The sequence below is a fragment of the Athene cunicularia genome (genome assembly GCF_003259725.1).
Source record: "Athene cunicularia isolate RWA chromosome 6 unlocalized genomic scaffold, athCun1 chr6_part1, whole genome shotgun sequence".
In the NCBI taxonomy this organism is placed as follows: Eukaryota; Metazoa; Chordata; class Aves; order Strigiformes; family Strigidae; genus Athene; species Athene cunicularia.
The window spans coordinates 10,975,979-10,990,438 of NW_020799105.1; the positions used below are offsets into that span (position 1 = coordinate 10,975,979).

Genomic DNA, 14,460 nt, shown 5'->3' on the forward strand with positions numbered 1-14,460 from the left:
GGAGCGGGCGGCTCCGCTCAGGCGCCGCTGCCAAGCTGAAGCGGTGGAGGAAGGGCCACAGCAGCGACTGCAACCCCGAGACCCGCCAGCATCGCCTGGCCGCCCGCAGCCGCTTCTGCAGCCGGCCCGCGGGTGAGGGCAGGGAGGGAGGTGGGCAGGGGCCCTCTGGTGCGGGCAGGGGCCCTCTGGTGCGGGCAGCTCTCTGCCTGTGCCCGGCTCGTCCTGGCGGGGACTGCGGGGGCGCGGGGCGAGCCTTTGGGTTCCCGGCTCCCGAGAAGTGGGGTCGGGGCAGGAGGGCCGGGAGCCACTGGTCCCCGAGCTGTAGCCCCGCGAGGCAGAGGCAGCAAACCGGGGAGAAGAAAGGAGCCCGCGGCGTAACGAGTGTGTTCTCATAACCTTCACCGTGATGGCGGGCCTGGGGAGTGAAACGGGGCACGGCCTGCAGCAAAGCCTGTCGCTCTGTCAGGGCCTGGTGCAAGGCCCTACCCGCAGCCACCAGGATAGGTGCCATCCCAGCAGCTTGACCTCCTGGCAGGCTCATGGCAGGAGCTGTTCGGCTCCCAAAAGCCCGTGGGTACACCTGTAAGTGCTGCTGTGGTGTCTGACGCAGAGAGGGACATGACAGAGTCCTGTCCAGAAGACCTTGTGATGGCAAACAGATCTCAGCATTGTCATCTGCAAGTTTGCAGCCAAGGCTGCTTTTAGCCAAAGACATCTTTATCCTGCGAATAAAGAAACATGTCTTGCAGCACACACTGTCCTCTTGCAGCTGTTTTCAAGCTGGTCTGGAACTCTGAGGGATATGAAGTGTGTGCCTTGGCATGGGCTCCAGGTGGAAGAAGATAAATGGGTCAGAGTACAAGTACCTCAGTGTTAAAACTGTGGTACACCAGGACATGTTTGTGAGCATGGGATGCTCTCCTCCATCGGAGGAGATGCCTGGGTTGTGTCCTGGTTTGTTTTCACAGGAATGAGCAGCTCTCCAGCTATTGCTGTGCTTTCTCTCATCTGGAGGAAGCAACATCTGTGTCCCACGTGCTGGAGATGAGCTCCAGCCAAGCCAGTCTGGCTGGGAGGGGAGGTGGGTTTCAGGGTGAATGGCAGAGCAACACAACTTCATGGTTCTGAGCATCCCTCTTCATCTTGGCAGAGAAAAGTAACTTGACAGTGGATGCGGTGAAGCTGCACAATGAGCTGCAGTCGGGATCTCTACGTTTGGAGCAGACGAGTGACAGTGCTCAGCTCCATGTGGAGGAGGATGATGCTGCGGAGGCCGCCACGGAGAGATCCTCTGGAACCTTCCTGAGCGGGCTGAGTGACTGCACCAATGTCACCTTCAGCAAGGTGCAGCGCTTCTGGGAATCCAACTCTGCTGCTCACAAAGAGGTATGGGCTGAGGCAGGGCTGGGGGAGTCTGGCGGGAATGATCCCCTCAGATGTGAGGCTGAGGCCACTGACCTGCTCCACTTGCTGCTCGTAGATCTGTGCCGTGCTGGCGGCCGTGACGGAGGTGATCCGCTCGCAGGGGGGCAAGGAGACTGAGACAGAGTACTTTGCAGTGCTGGTGAGTGAGGGTTGTGGGGAGCTGCTGTTGGCAGCATGGGTGAGCACCCATGGGTGGGTTGGTGGAGGAAGGTGCTGTGCTCATAGCCGAGGCCCTGGGTGTCCTTCAGCAGAGATGCTGTTGGGCTGCTTCTGGTTTCTCTGCCCCTCTCCCCAGTGGTTGGGGAAGGCCTGGCCTGGTGTGAGCCACTTGCTAACCCTTCCTCTGTTCCCAGATGACCACGCTGGAGGCAGTGGAGTCCCCTGAGTCACTGGCTGCTGTTGCCTACCTACTTAACCTTGTCCTGAAGCGGTGAGTGGCTGGCAGAGGAATGGGGAGAGCTACCTGGCCCCATCATAGAAGAGGGGATGGTGCTGTCCCCCCTCCCCAGGCTGGTGAAAGGACCCCAGGCTGGGGATGCAGTTCCCTGTGTGACTGTCACCAGCTGCCTGCTCCTCACCCCACTGACACACCCCCTTCTCTCTCATCAGGGTTCCAAGCCCTGTGCTTATGAAAAAGTTCTCAGATGCCTCAAAAGCTTTCATGGGTATCGTGTCCTCGCAGGCCTGCAGCAGCTCCACCTCTGCCCTGCGATGGGTGAGTAGCCAAGAGTCAGCCAGACTTGCCAGTTCTGGCCAGGGGTCTGCTGAGAGCTAGGGTTGAGGCTGCTGCTCTACAGTAGTACTGGGGGGGTCTCTTTAGGGTGATGCTAACACCCTGCTGCTCCCTTGTCATAGGTCCTCTCTTGCCTTGCCACGCTGCTGCGGAAGCAGGATTTGGCAGCCTGGAGCTATCCCGTCACCCTCCAGGTCTATCATGGCTTGCTGAGCTTCTGTGTTCATACCAAGCCCAAGGTGAGCTCCTGGTGCCCCTCGTGAGGGATGATGCTGCCTTTGGGGCTCGTTTTTGGGACTGGCTGTGCCCCTGAGGTCTGTGGCTTCTACTCACCTGGGCTCTTCTTCCTCCAGGTGCGGAAAGCAGCACAGTATGGCGTGTGCTCTGTCCTGAGGGGCAGTGAGTTCATGTTTGGAGACGCAGCCCCTGAGCATCACCCTGCAGCACCCTCCACCGCCAAGTTCTGTGTGCAGGAGATCGAAAAAGCTGGAGGTGTGGAGTGCTGGAGCAGGGGATCTCCAGCTGATTGTGGGGGGGCCCTATGGCTGAGGGAGAATAAGTACTTTAAGGGAATTGGGGAGGGTATGAGACACCTCTGGGGCGTTCTCAGCTATCTGTCCGTTGCTCTGCTCTTTCCAGTAGTTGGGGGGGTGTTCACGCCGGCTCCATGGATCAGTCCCAGTGCTGTCACAGGGGCTTTGCCACATGGTACCATAGGCTCAGATCTTGCTTTGTTGCAGGCACCAAGGAGGCGACCACCACCCTGCATGTCCTCGCCCTGCTGCGGGACCTGCTGCCCTGTTTCCCAGCGGCCGTGGTGAAGACCTGCTGTGAGACCTTGCTCCGAGTCATGACCCTCAGCCATGTGGTGAGTGTCCCCACACTGGGGATGGCAGCCTCTTTCCCCCTCAGCTGTACCCTGGAAGGGCTTGAACGCCCTTGGCTGCTGGCTGGGAGCCTGTAAATGCAGGATGCAAAAGTGGAGGAGCCCGGGGCAGCTGGTACTTGCTGGCCTGCCTGCTGTGCAAGAGCGAGGCTGAAGACAGGCCACAGTTGCAGCAGTACTGGGCTTCCCGGGGCAGAGCCTGCTTTGGGGTAGGGGGACCGTGGGTGCAAAGCAGAGCCACCTCTGCTGACACTATGTCCTCTGCAGCTGGTGACAGCGTGTGCCATGCAAGCTTTCCACAGCCTCTTCAGCGCCCAGGCCAGCGTGGCCTGCCTGCCAGCTGAACTCAACGCCCAGATCATCACCGTGAGTGTGGGGTGCCAGTGTGGGGAGGGCTGGCAGTGCCACAACACTCACCCCCTGTCTGCTTCCCCAGGCCCTCTATGACTATGTGCCCAGCACGAGTGACCTGCAGCCACTGATGACCTGGCTGTCCACCATGGAGCGAGCGCACATCAACCTGGGCAGGTGCAGGCAGGGGCCACGGCTGGGCAGGGGTAGAAGTGGGTGCTTGGTCTCTCACCCACCTGATCTCACTCCTCCAGGCTTCAGAAGGACCTGTGCTGGGCTCACCTGCCCCGGCTCTTCTCTGCCACCATGAACTGCTTCCTCTCCCCACACTCCCAGGTGGTGGTGGCGGCGGCACAGACCCTGGAGGTACCACATGCGGGTGCTTGGCTGCCCAGGGCCTCGTGGGGTGCTCTGCCCAGGGGTTTAGGGCTTGCTGGGGAATGGTGTGCCCCTCTGGGCCTGCCAGGCTGGGGGATCCGTGGTCCACTGCTGTCCCATTTTCCCCTGTTTGCTCTTGCAGACCCTCCTGAGCGAGTGCATTGCTCCCCACATGGAGGACCTGGGCACCGTCTCTGCATCTGCCCCAGCCCCTGCTGCCTACCTGTGCAAGATGTTCAGGTGAGGAGTGGTACTGTGGGAGAGGCTGTCCCACAGCCTCTAAGCCTGGCAGCACTTTAAGCAACCTCTGCCCAGTCCCCAGTTTGGACTGGCAGGCCTGGTGGGCACCTTGATCGCTGCTGGGTTAGCCCCCACCTGCGTGACTGTCCTCTCTACTTCCCAGGTCAGTGGAGGAAGGCCTGACATACCGTTTCCACGCAGCATGGGATGAGGTGCTGCGGGTGCTGGAGGTCTTCTTTGAGACATGTGGGAAGCAGTGCCACCCCATTATGAGGAAGGTGAGCCAGGCTGGGAGGGCACAGACTCATTCGTGGAGGTGGGTGGAGTGGCTGCACTGCTGCCTGGGCTGCATTGTCCTCTCCAGCTGTGGAGCAGGGACATCCTGGTGCCCGCTGTCCTGCCCGTGTGTGGGCAGGATGTGTGCAGCTTTGGGGCTCGGCGCAGAGACATGCAGGGCAGCTGGCATCCCTGGGCAGGCATAGTGAGTGACACATGCCAGGCCTGCCTCCGTGGCTCCTCTGTGACCGTCCTGCCCTGTCCTTGTAGTGTCTCCAGTCCCTATGTGACCTGCGTCTCTCCCCACACTTCCCCTACACCACTGAAGTGGATCAGGCAGTGGGGGCTGCCGTGAGCACCATGGGCCCCGAGGTGCTGCTGGAAGCCGTGCCCCTGGAGATCGATGGCAAGGAGTGAGTGCAGCCACAGGGTAGCAATTCTGCAGCTATTTGTTACATTCCTGTTCAGTCCCCATGCGGTGCTGGAGGTGTTTGACTCTGCTGAGCCCACGTGTGCCCAGCTTTAGGGCTGAGTGGAGGTGCCCTGTGCCCAGCGGCTGCTGCTGGCACTGCTCCACACTCCTCTGACCTGTGCCTTCCCTCCCAGGGAGACACTGGATTTCCCCCGCAGCTGGCTCCTGCCAGTGCTGCGGGACTATGTGCAGGGTGCGCGGCTTGGCTTCTTCACCAGCTACTTCTTGCCCTTGGCGGCCACCCTGAAAAGCAGAGGTGAGGAGGGTGGCACAGTGGGGGGCCCAGCAGGTGTGGTCCTGCACTCCCCAGAGCACCAGGGTGCTCTGTGGGACCTCCCTTCCCTCCCCTGGGGTGGAGTGGGGCTTTGCCACCTCTGCTTCTCTGCTCATCTCTCCCTTCTCTTCCTCAGCACTGGAGTTTACCCAGGCTGGGAAGAGCGTGGAGGCCAAGATCTATGACACGCTGCAGTGGCAGGTAATGGGGAGTGCCTGGGAGCACTGCCGTGGCATACCTGTGGTGCCAGGCCTGGGAGCGGTGATTTGGGTGAAGGGTGCTGTCCTCCCACTTCTTCTTTTGCCTTCCAGGTCTGGACCCTGCTGCCTGGCTTCTGCACCCACCCCACGGACGTGCTGGGAGCCTTCAAGGGGTTGGCCCGCACCCTGGGCATGGCCATCAGCGAGCGCCCAGACCTCCGGCCTACTGTGTGCCAGGCCTTGCGCACCCTCATCCACAAAGGCTGCGAGACAGGTTGTCGGGGAGGACAGACCCTCGTGGTGGTCCTTGTCCCCAGTGGTGACCTGGAGAGGGGAGGTGCTGATCCATACCCCACTGTTCTCTCCCTAGATGCTGAGCGGGCAGAAGTGGGTCGCTTTGCCAAAAATTTCCTGCCTATCCTCTTCAACGTGTACAGCCAGCCTGAGGAGGACGGAGGCAACAGTGCTCATCGCCGCTCTGTGTTGGATACTGTCCGTGCTTACCTGACCATCACCGACCCCCAGGTGAGGGGGGCAGTGGGACAGGCTGTGCTGCCTTGGGCCAGCATCTCCCAGCATCACGCAGTCTGGTGGGGCTGTGGTGGGTGCCTGACTGGAGGGGACAGGAAGAAAGAAGCTGAGCAGACAGTACCCCTTTGTGCCCCCATGGGTAGGGAGCCCTTACTAGCTGGTGGTCTGGGATTTCCCACTCTTGGAGCCACATCTGGCGCATCATGCACAAGCCCTTTGTGAATTTCTCCAGCTCTTTTTGGACCTTTTGATGCTTTTGGTCTCCACAAAGTCCCGTGGCAAGGCATTTGCCAGGTGGATTGCAAACTCCTGTAAAAGTCAGTACTGATCCTGCTCTGTGTGCCTGCTCTGCAGATGGTGTGTGGGTTCCTGCAGAAAGCCAGCATGAAGCTGACCAGTCCTGAGAGCTCTGAGTTTGCCAGGTAACACCCAGAGACTGGTGCTGCTCTTTTCCTCCTGATGGGCAGCACTAGGGCACTTGTACTGTCCCATATGGGATGTGCTACTCTCATGCATCTGATGAGACTCGCAGCTGAGTCCCAACTTGGTCAGGCAGTGTTAGTGATGCTGTAGCTGCCCACCCGCATGTCCTTCTCTGCTGCAGACTCTCCATCCTGGACCTGGTGGTGGCAATGGCTCCTTATGCTGATGAGCAGTCTCTGGGCTCCCTGTACCACACCATCCAGCCTTCCCTCCAGGTGAGTCAGCCCCCAGTCCTGACAAGTGCAGGGGGTGCAGTGAGGCACCTTCTGCTTGCTGGCAGCTTGGACCCACACTCTGGGGGGCTGAGCAGCTGCTCTAGGGGACAGATCCCTGTTGAGTGGCATGGGATGCTGCAGAGTCCCTTCAGACACCATGGCAGGGGCATCTTTGACAGCAGTGGCATGTTGGCTGTCTCTGCAGAGCAAGGAGCGCAGTATGCAGAAGAAGGCATACCGCGTGCTGGAGGAGGTGTGTGCTGCCCCCCATGCCCCCTGCCAGGCCTTCGTCCACTCCCACCTGCAGGATCTGCAGGCAGTGCTGCTGGACTCGCTGAAGAGTGCAGCGTCCCCAGCAAAGAGGGTGAGAGCAAGGGCTGCGGTGGCTGAGCTCAGCTGCTGCTGGGAGGGGAGGAGATGGGGTGGGTGGCAGAGGCAGCCAGGTGTGCATCCCTGGGTGTACCAGTGCTGGGCTGTTTCTTTCCCCAGCCCCGGCTGAAGTGCCTGTTACACATCGTGAAGCAGCTCTCCGCAGAGCATGAGCCCTTTGTCACTGCCCTGGTCCCAGAGGTGAGCATGGGTCCTGCGGGGACCCGGCTGGTTCTGTCTGCAGGGGTGGAGGCAGGGCTGTGACTTCTCTGTGTGCCTCCAGGTCATCCTGTGCACCAAGGAGGTTTCGGTGGGGGCCCGCAAGAACGCCTTCATGCTGCTTGTGGAGATGGGGCATGCCTTCATCCGCTTCGGGCCCACCCCCCAAGGTGAGCTCCATGGCTGCTCTGGCCATGGGGGGATCAGACCCATGCCCAGTCCCCTGCTGAAATGGGCCAGGGATGCTGCTGGGCATGGGGGTGAGCGGGGCCCTGAGTCATCCCCCTCTTGCAGAGGCCCTGCAGCGGTTCCTGCTTCTGGTCTACGCGGGACTCACAGGCTCAGTCACCATGATCAGCTGCACGGTGCTGGCACTGACCTGCCTATTCTTCGAGTTCAAAGGTGAGTGGGAAGCAGGAGGGCTGGGGGAACAGGGGCATCATGGGGGGATGATGCAGCACCCTCTGGTGAAGGGTGCCAGGAGGAGGCTGGCCATGGCTGAGCCCTGCTGTGGTTGCAGATCACCTGGAGCTGAGCGTGGTGGAGCAGCTCCTGCAGAACATCTGCCTGCTGCTGGCCTCCCGCACACGTGATGTGGTGAAGGCAGCCCTGGGCTTCCTCAAGGTCACGCTACTGCTTGTGGACACCAAACTGCTGGCTAAGCATGTCCAGACAATGGTGAGAGACAATGATGAGATCCCACACAAGGTGCCCTGAGGAGGGTGGCGAGGCAGAGTTAGGGCTGCCTTGGGCAGGCAGGGGCAGCTCTAGCTGCACCCTGCTTCTGCCTGGGAGCCAGGGGCACATCCTTGATCTCAATGCCTGAGAAGGCAGTGAAGAGGTCCCTCTTCTGAATGCTGGCATAGACCTGCTAGGGAGCCTGCATGAACCAGTCCTGCAAACCAGAGAGGCCTGGGGTGGGTGTGGGGAAATGGCAGCAGGGTGAGCAAGGTGGCCATGCAAGGGAAGGGTGGAAGGCTGGGTTCCCAGGACAGGGGTGCTTTGGTCTCGAGCTTATCTGTCCTGGCAGCTGGAGGCCGTGGGGAACCTTTCGGACGACATGAGACGCCACTTCCGTATGAAGCTGCGAAACCTCTTCATCAAGTTCATCCGCAAGTTCGGGTGAGCCAGGGACTCCTGGGTCACGCTGGAGCTGTGCTGGGGCAGTAAGGGAGCTCACTGGGAAGCGGTGTGGAAGGGGGTGGGCACTGACCACCCTCTGTGTGCTCCTCAGTTTCGAGCTGGTGAAGGGTCTGCTGCCAGCTGAGTACCACAAGGTGTTGGTGAACATCCGCAAGGCAGAAGCCCGGAGCCGCAAGCAGCGTGCCCTGAGGCAGGCAGCTGTGGATACTGATGAAGAGGAGGTACCACCAGCACAGCCCAGAGGAGACAGGTGAAGATGGGCCAGCTCTGTCAGATCTGCTCAGCTGGTGCCTCTAGGGATGCCGGGACCATCTCCTGGGCTGCTGTGTGCTGTGAGGCACCCCGGGACTTGTTCTCTTTCCATCATCTTCTCTGCTTTTTGCTCAGCATGGAGGAGATCCTGGCTGACTCAGAGGATGAGGAGGAGGAAGAGGAGGAACAGCAGCGGAGCAAGGAGTGGAGGAAGCAAGCACGGCAGAAGGGCCAGGCCTGGCTGAAAGAAGGGGAAGAGGATGAACCCCTCAACTTCCTGGATCCCAACGTGTCCCAGCGGGTTCTGGGTGAGGAGCGGAGCTTCAGATGTGGCTGGGGTGGGATGGATGGGGCGGGAGCTGATGTGATGCGCAGGGATCCTGGGGGTACAACTGCCCCCGGGAGTGGGTCCTTCCCTAGACCCTGACCCATCTTTCTGTGAGCAGCCACCAAGCCAGGCCCCAAGCGGTCCAGAGGAGTGAGCCACGACTTCCAGGTGTCTGAGGACGGGCGCCTGATCATCCATGAAGAGGAGGAGGAGATGGATGATGATGAAGCCAAAGGTACTGCCTGGGCTGGTGGGGGGGCCACGCTACACTTGCTCTGGTACTCCGAATGGTTTTCTTCCTGCCACCCACATGTGAGAGCTTGGGGAGGGTTGTGGGTGGAAGCAGCAGGCGTTGGTGTGGCCTTCTGTCACGCCCAGTGGCTCTCTTCTGGGCCACTGCTACCCAGGGGAGACAGCCCCTTCCATCACCAGGAGGATGCTGGAGGGGATACAGCCACCAGTGCTGGTTTGGGGCACCCTTCTCCTGTGTCTGCTCCATGGGCTGTCAGTACTGGGGCTCTCCTGTGCCTGCAGCCTGCACTGACCCCCTTGTCCCCTGTACCCTAGGAGCAGACGAGGAGATGGCAGATGTGCTACAGGATGTGAGTCTCCGCAGTGTGAGTACAGGGCTCGTGGTCCTGAGGAGATGCTGGGAGAACTCGGCTGTGCCAAACTCCTGCCTCTGCCATGGTGGCTGCAGCTCTGCCTGAGAGGCCAGTGGGGACACTGTGCCAGCTGCTGGGGGGGGTGTGGGAGGCTGGCTGGGGTCAGGGACATGCACAGGCAGTCTGGAAGGTCTCTGGGCCCCCATGGGAGGAAGCAGGAGGTCGGGGTCCACGGGAGGGCAGAACTGTAAGGACAAGCCAGCTGCAGGGTCACCACTGCCTTCCTCTGCAGAAGAAAAGCCAAAAGCAACGTTTCAGAAAAGAGCCAGACGATGAGGAATCCGAGGCTGGGACCTACCCTCAGTACAGAGGTAAGTCTTCCGACGGTGCCCAGTCTGGGGCTCCCCAGGGGGCCAGAACCATGTACCCATCTTGCTGGGCTGCTCCAGGGCACCTGGAGTAGAGATCTTTGCTTGTAGGAAATGGTCACCCTCCATTGCGGTCCTCACACCCAAGATCTGAAGGCAAAAACAGGAACAGTTACCCCACCCTGGAACTGTAAGGGGAAGCCCTGGGACCCACTTCCAACAAATGTTTCCTGTTTTCCAGCCGGAGGCTCTGGGATCCACCGGCAGCTGGACAAGGAGCCAGCCTTTGGTGCCGAGTACAGATCCAAGGTGAAGAACCCAGGGGGTCACAGGGTTTGGGTGTGAGAATGCCTGGGGCTCTGCTGGGGCAGGAAGAACCATTTGTTTTCCAGGGGTCTGATCTGATAGCAGCAAGGCTGGAGGGGATTTCTGCTCCAAGAGGAGCTGCCATTCAGTACCTGTGAACATTTCCAGCCTATCTTAGAGTACAGGTCCTGCCCTTGCCATGGCCAGTTCCTGCTTACTGCTCCGAGCAGGTGTCTGTAGCATCATCTGTGTGTGTGGCAAATCAGCTCCCAGGGCCATGTGCTCAGCTGGCATCCTGCTGCTGCATAGTCTTTGGGATGGCTGGGTGGCAGGGTTGCACCAAAATAGGACACATGCATCTCCTCTGGTGCTGCATATTCTCCCATGTCACTGTCTCCCACAGAAGGGTAAAGGTGATGTGAAGAAGAAGGGCCAGCTCGATCCCTATGCCTACATCCCCCTGAACAGAGCTAGACTCAACAGAAGGTGAGGCTAACCAGGAAGGGCAGAGAACCAGAAATGAGGCCAAAACTCGGGTTTGGTACTGCTTTTTGCCATTATGGGTTTTTTTGTGGGTGCGGGAGCTCCTTGCCAGACTCTGTGCTGCTCCTTGCCGAGTTTGGAACATCCCTGTGCACTAGGTGTGCCCAGTGCCTGCACTGACCCAGCCTTCTGCTCCTTCCTCTCCCCAGGAAGCGGGCAAAAATGCAGGGCCAGTTCAAGGGCCTGATGAAGGGAGCCCAGCGTGGGGCCAAGGCCGGCCGCAGGAACCGTCTGAAGGCCCAGCGCCCCTGAGGAGCCTCAGGTTCTTAGTCTGCATCTGCCCAAGGATGGACAATACCCTGTGGCCTCTGGTCACCAGGGGATGGGGTCTTCGTGAGTGGAGTGGAGCGGCAGGGACTCCTTTGCAGAAGGTGTTCTGTGTCTGTTTGAGACCCGACGGAGTGACTTCCTAGGGAGTTACGGACTCATGGCCCAAGCCCTGCCCTCCTGTGCCTGAAGGAAATTGCTGGGTTGCCTGGTGCAGGGGTGTTAGAGGGTGTGTGTGCGTGTGTGAGAGAGAGCAAGAAATGTGTAATGAATTCTCTATATTGATAAAAACCCACTCTTCCTACCCAACCCAGGTTCCTCCTCTCCTTCCCTAAGAGCTGCACACACTGCACCCCTTGTGCTCTGCCTGCTGCCCCGGTGCAGCGGGTCCTTCTGTCATTGCAGCACTGCATCCCATGGGGTGCATGCCTGCATCAGCCTGGGACCTGGAGCCAAAGCCCTCTCCCCAGTGTGGGGCTTGCCTGGGGGCTGCCAGGAGGAACGCTGCAGCACAGAGCAACTGTGGGGCAGTGCCCATGTCCTGTGCCCTCCTGGCATGCATGCAGTAGGGCCGAGTCGTGGAGTTTGCTAAAGAAAGAAGCCAGAGATGGTGAAGTCCTTTGCTTACAACCAGCTTTCTTACACAAGATCCCTGTTGGTAGGATCTTCTGTCCTAAACTGTGGGCTAGAGGATCTGTGCCATGGGGGAACTGTCTGTGTTGGGCTACCACTAGTTTCTGTCCTGCCTCAGCTTCTCCCATATCAGCCATGCCTGGTTGCATGGCAGGAACAGTTTGTTGCAAATGTCTTCAAATTGGCTGGAAAGGTACTGCTGCAAACCCTCATGCCTTGCCCTTTTCCTTACACACGAGAGTTGAGAGAAGCCCTTTGCTCTGACCACCTTCTGCCAACTAGACCTGACCAGTGCAAATAATCCTGCACCTTTTTAGTTGCCCAGCCATCCCAGGTTGGCCTGAGCATCTGTTTTTGCCCAGTTTCTGCCCTGAGCCCAAAAGATGGTGTTTGGCCAAGGCATGCTGAAAAGAATGGAGCTGAGGGTAGTGGTTGCTCACACTGCAAAGAAAAGGTATTTGCGAACACAGCTGGCTTTCCCCTCCTGTATTAAAAAGTCTTTAGTTCTTTGTCATTTCCTGCTGTGGTAGCTTACATGCTGGAATTGCAGTGCTTCTCGAGTCTTCTCATAAGCTAAAAGGATTGTGCGTGTTCAGCCTCTTACTGCAGGCTTCTTTCTGGAGGCTGCAAATCCAGTTTTGTGGTTCTCTTAATGTGCTTTTTGTTTTCTTTCCAAGATCCTTTCAAAAGCCTGGGTGTGGAGGAGGAGCTCTTTTACTGGTATTGGTCCTGCCTTGCCAGGAGCACTGTCCCTTTCCTGCTTCCCACCCAGGGCTTTCACTTGGACTCCTGAGCCCCAGGGCCAGGTTGTGGTGCTGCTGCTCTAACCCTGCCAGAAGGGAGCCCACAGTCTGGCTCACAGGACATGTATTTCCAGCAGCACCTCCTCTTCAGTCAGCAGGAGCTACATCCATCTTCCTCCACTTCCTGCAGCATTGGCCTGGTGCCCTCCCTTCCCTGAGAGCAGGACAGGGGGAGACAGGCAGCAGTCACCTTCTGAGCCCTGAACACCTCTAACGTGTCTTCAGGCTCACCATAGCTATCTGTCTTCCTGCTTTCTCTTCTCCACTTGGAGACAGGAAGGCTGTAGCTAATTCATTTAAAAGCTCCAGATTACTCTGTATTGTTCTTCATTTGCATGTTGTTGCTTAAATTAGTGCATGCCTGTGTGGAACAGAAGAGTTTCATTAGCACAAAGGGTGGTGTTTGCCTGAGCTGGTGTCCAGAGAACAGATTCTTCTGCAACAACATCTTGTTAATCAGCTAATTAATCATGTAATGCAATAGAAACCCTTGGAGAGGAGACGTCATCCTGCCTGGGGAGGCTGACTGTGAGTCAAGCCTGCTCCCCACCAGCAGCTGTCTCTGACAGGGAGCAGAGCTACTTCTTGGGGGCCCACAGGAGCCTGAGCATGGCTCTGCTATGAGGCAGGGTGAGGGGTGATGTGGGGTCCTGCCTCCTGCAGATACAGCCACAGATATTCTGCGGTTACCCACAGCAAAGTACAAGACAGGGACCTGGAGTGATGCTTGGCTTTCATTTCTCAAGGGGGAGGTGGCTGGAGGCTGCTTCTTCACCCACCACACCGTTAAACCATGCAACTCCTTTCCATAGGCTACAGCAGGCACCAACAGTGTGCCTGTGTTCAGCTACACTTGTGCAGGAAATTGTCACAAAGGGCTCTTACTCTTGCAGATACCAGCTGCAAAACAGAAGGTCTCCAAGTTTAGGGCTGCAGGCATACTAGACACACTTGAGGAGAGGCTGGCAGGACTAACGGCTGGCTGGGTGGCCCCTGGAGTGATGGGACAGTTGCAGACACCCACCCTGAGCCTTATGGCTTAAAGTTGGGTGGAGAAGGAAAACAGAAGCAGCAGCTACCCACCTGTGCTCACTGTGGCATGCTGCTGAGAGGGACAGACATGCATGCCCCATGGGGCTGTTCCCACACAGCATCCAACTGGACTATCACCTCCAAGCACGTTGCAGCGCTTTTGGGGCTCCCCAGTTCAAACTCAGGATTCGGCACACACCAAGGTGCAGAGATGGGAAAACCCTCTTGGGGCAGCAGTATAAGAGGAATCTTGATGTTTATGCTAAAACGATTGGCAGTAAGATAATTAAGTGTGGAGGTTTAAAATGCTGAGGGACCACTCTAGCTGAAATCTAGTCAATTAAAAAAATGTCAGATTGATTCCTAGTCCCCTCAGAGCTGATCTATGGTTTCACTTGTTTCTAAAAAGTTGTCTGTCTTTTCTTGGTTGCTACCTGAACAGTGTGCAAACCCAGGTGCAGTGAGTGTGCAGGGTTACAGGGACCCTGGCTGTAGGCAAGGCAGGTGCTCCTGCTGCCAAAGGGATAAAAAGAAAACTGCTTTTCCAGTGTCTCTGTTCCTCTAATTTCTCCTTGATGGTGAACAAAGACAAAAAATATTCAAGCGGATATGTAAATTGGGGTTTATGGTGTGATTCACGCTTCTTAGAGCACTTGGTGTGGTCTCTTCGGGCTCAGGCAGACCCTGCTGCATCAGTTGCACGTAAGCCACGTTTTAAAAGTTTTCCTTGAAATAAAATGGTTGCAACATGTATTTTTCTGCTGAATACTAAGGCTTGGGATGTTACCTGGGCACAAGACTCCGCCAGACCCACAAGAATTTCCATGGCTCTAGACTGGTGCTGTGCACAAGCCCACAGCTTGCGTGGGCCGGCCGTGTGCCCGCGCAGGTCTCCCAGCAGTGCCCTTCTCCTCCCTCGCTCTGCCCGGCTCGGTAAGAAGGGTTTGTAGGCGGCCAGCGGCATCGCTGTCCAGTCCGCCTCCGCGTCTGCTCCGCACAGCCTCCTACCAAAGCGGGGTGCTCAGGAACAGGCAAAATGGCCCGTGCACCAAGGACTGCCCGTGCAGTCCTTGCCTGCTTCGCCCCGCAGCAGTGGGAGCGAGCCAGGCCCCGCGCGCTGCTGGCTCC

The 14,460-nt window shown here is 58.3% G+C and overlaps 1 protein-coding gene across 1 annotated transcript in view; it reads left to right on the plus strand.

The window, feature by feature from the left end:
- RRP12 (ribosomal RNA processing 12 homolog) overlaps positions 1–12,019 on the plus strand; it is a 12,618-nt gene extending 599 nt beyond the window's left edge. Inside the window, exons 3-36 of the mRNA XM_026851499.1 lie at positions 5–132; positions 1,151–1,386; positions 1,481–1,564; positions 1,779–1,855; positions 2,035–2,140; positions 2,281–2,397; positions 2,512–2,650; positions 2,899–3,026; positions 3,312–3,410; positions 3,481–3,572; positions 3,650–3,761; positions 3,916–4,013; positions 4,177–4,291; positions 4,560–4,702; positions 4,896–5,017; positions 5,172–5,236; positions 5,347–5,509; positions 5,606–5,760; positions 6,121–6,188; positions 6,371–6,464; positions 6,670–6,828; positions 6,954–7,034; positions 7,117–7,222; positions 7,347–7,454; positions 7,573–7,730; positions 8,083–8,174; positions 8,287–8,445; positions 8,583–8,755; positions 8,894–9,010; positions 9,343–9,392; positions 9,673–9,751; positions 9,990–10,057; positions 10,458–10,540; positions 10,747–12,019. Of these exons, the coding sequence (XP_026707300.1) occupies positions 5–132; positions 1,151–1,386; positions 1,481–1,564; positions 1,779–1,855; positions 2,035–2,140; positions 2,281–2,397; positions 2,512–2,650; positions 2,899–3,026; positions 3,312–3,410; positions 3,481–3,572; positions 3,650–3,761; positions 3,916–4,013; positions 4,177–4,291; positions 4,560–4,702; positions 4,896–5,017; positions 5,172–5,236; positions 5,347–5,509; positions 5,606–5,760; positions 6,121–6,188; positions 6,371–6,464; positions 6,670–6,828; positions 6,954–7,034; positions 7,117–7,222; positions 7,347–7,454; positions 7,573–7,730; positions 8,083–8,174; positions 8,287–8,445; positions 8,583–8,755; positions 8,894–9,010; positions 9,343–9,392; positions 9,673–9,751; positions 9,990–10,057; positions 10,458–10,540; positions 10,747–10,849 (3,877 nt within the window). The 3' untranslated portion in view covers positions 10,850–12,019. The remainder of the gene's footprint in view (positions 1–4; positions 133–1,150; positions 1,387–1,480; positions 1,565–1,778; positions 1,856–2,034; positions 2,141–2,280; positions 2,398–2,511; positions 2,651–2,898; positions 3,027–3,311; positions 3,411–3,480; positions 3,573–3,649; positions 3,762–3,915; positions 4,014–4,176; positions 4,292–4,559; positions 4,703–4,895; positions 5,018–5,171; positions 5,237–5,346; positions 5,510–5,605; positions 5,761–6,120; positions 6,189–6,370; positions 6,465–6,669; positions 6,829–6,953; positions 7,035–7,116; positions 7,223–7,346; positions 7,455–7,572; positions 7,731–8,082; positions 8,175–8,286; positions 8,446–8,582; positions 8,756–8,893; positions 9,011–9,342; positions 9,393–9,672; positions 9,752–9,989; positions 10,058–10,457; positions 10,541–10,746) is intronic.
- Positions 12,020–14,460: the final 2,441 nt, after the last annotated feature.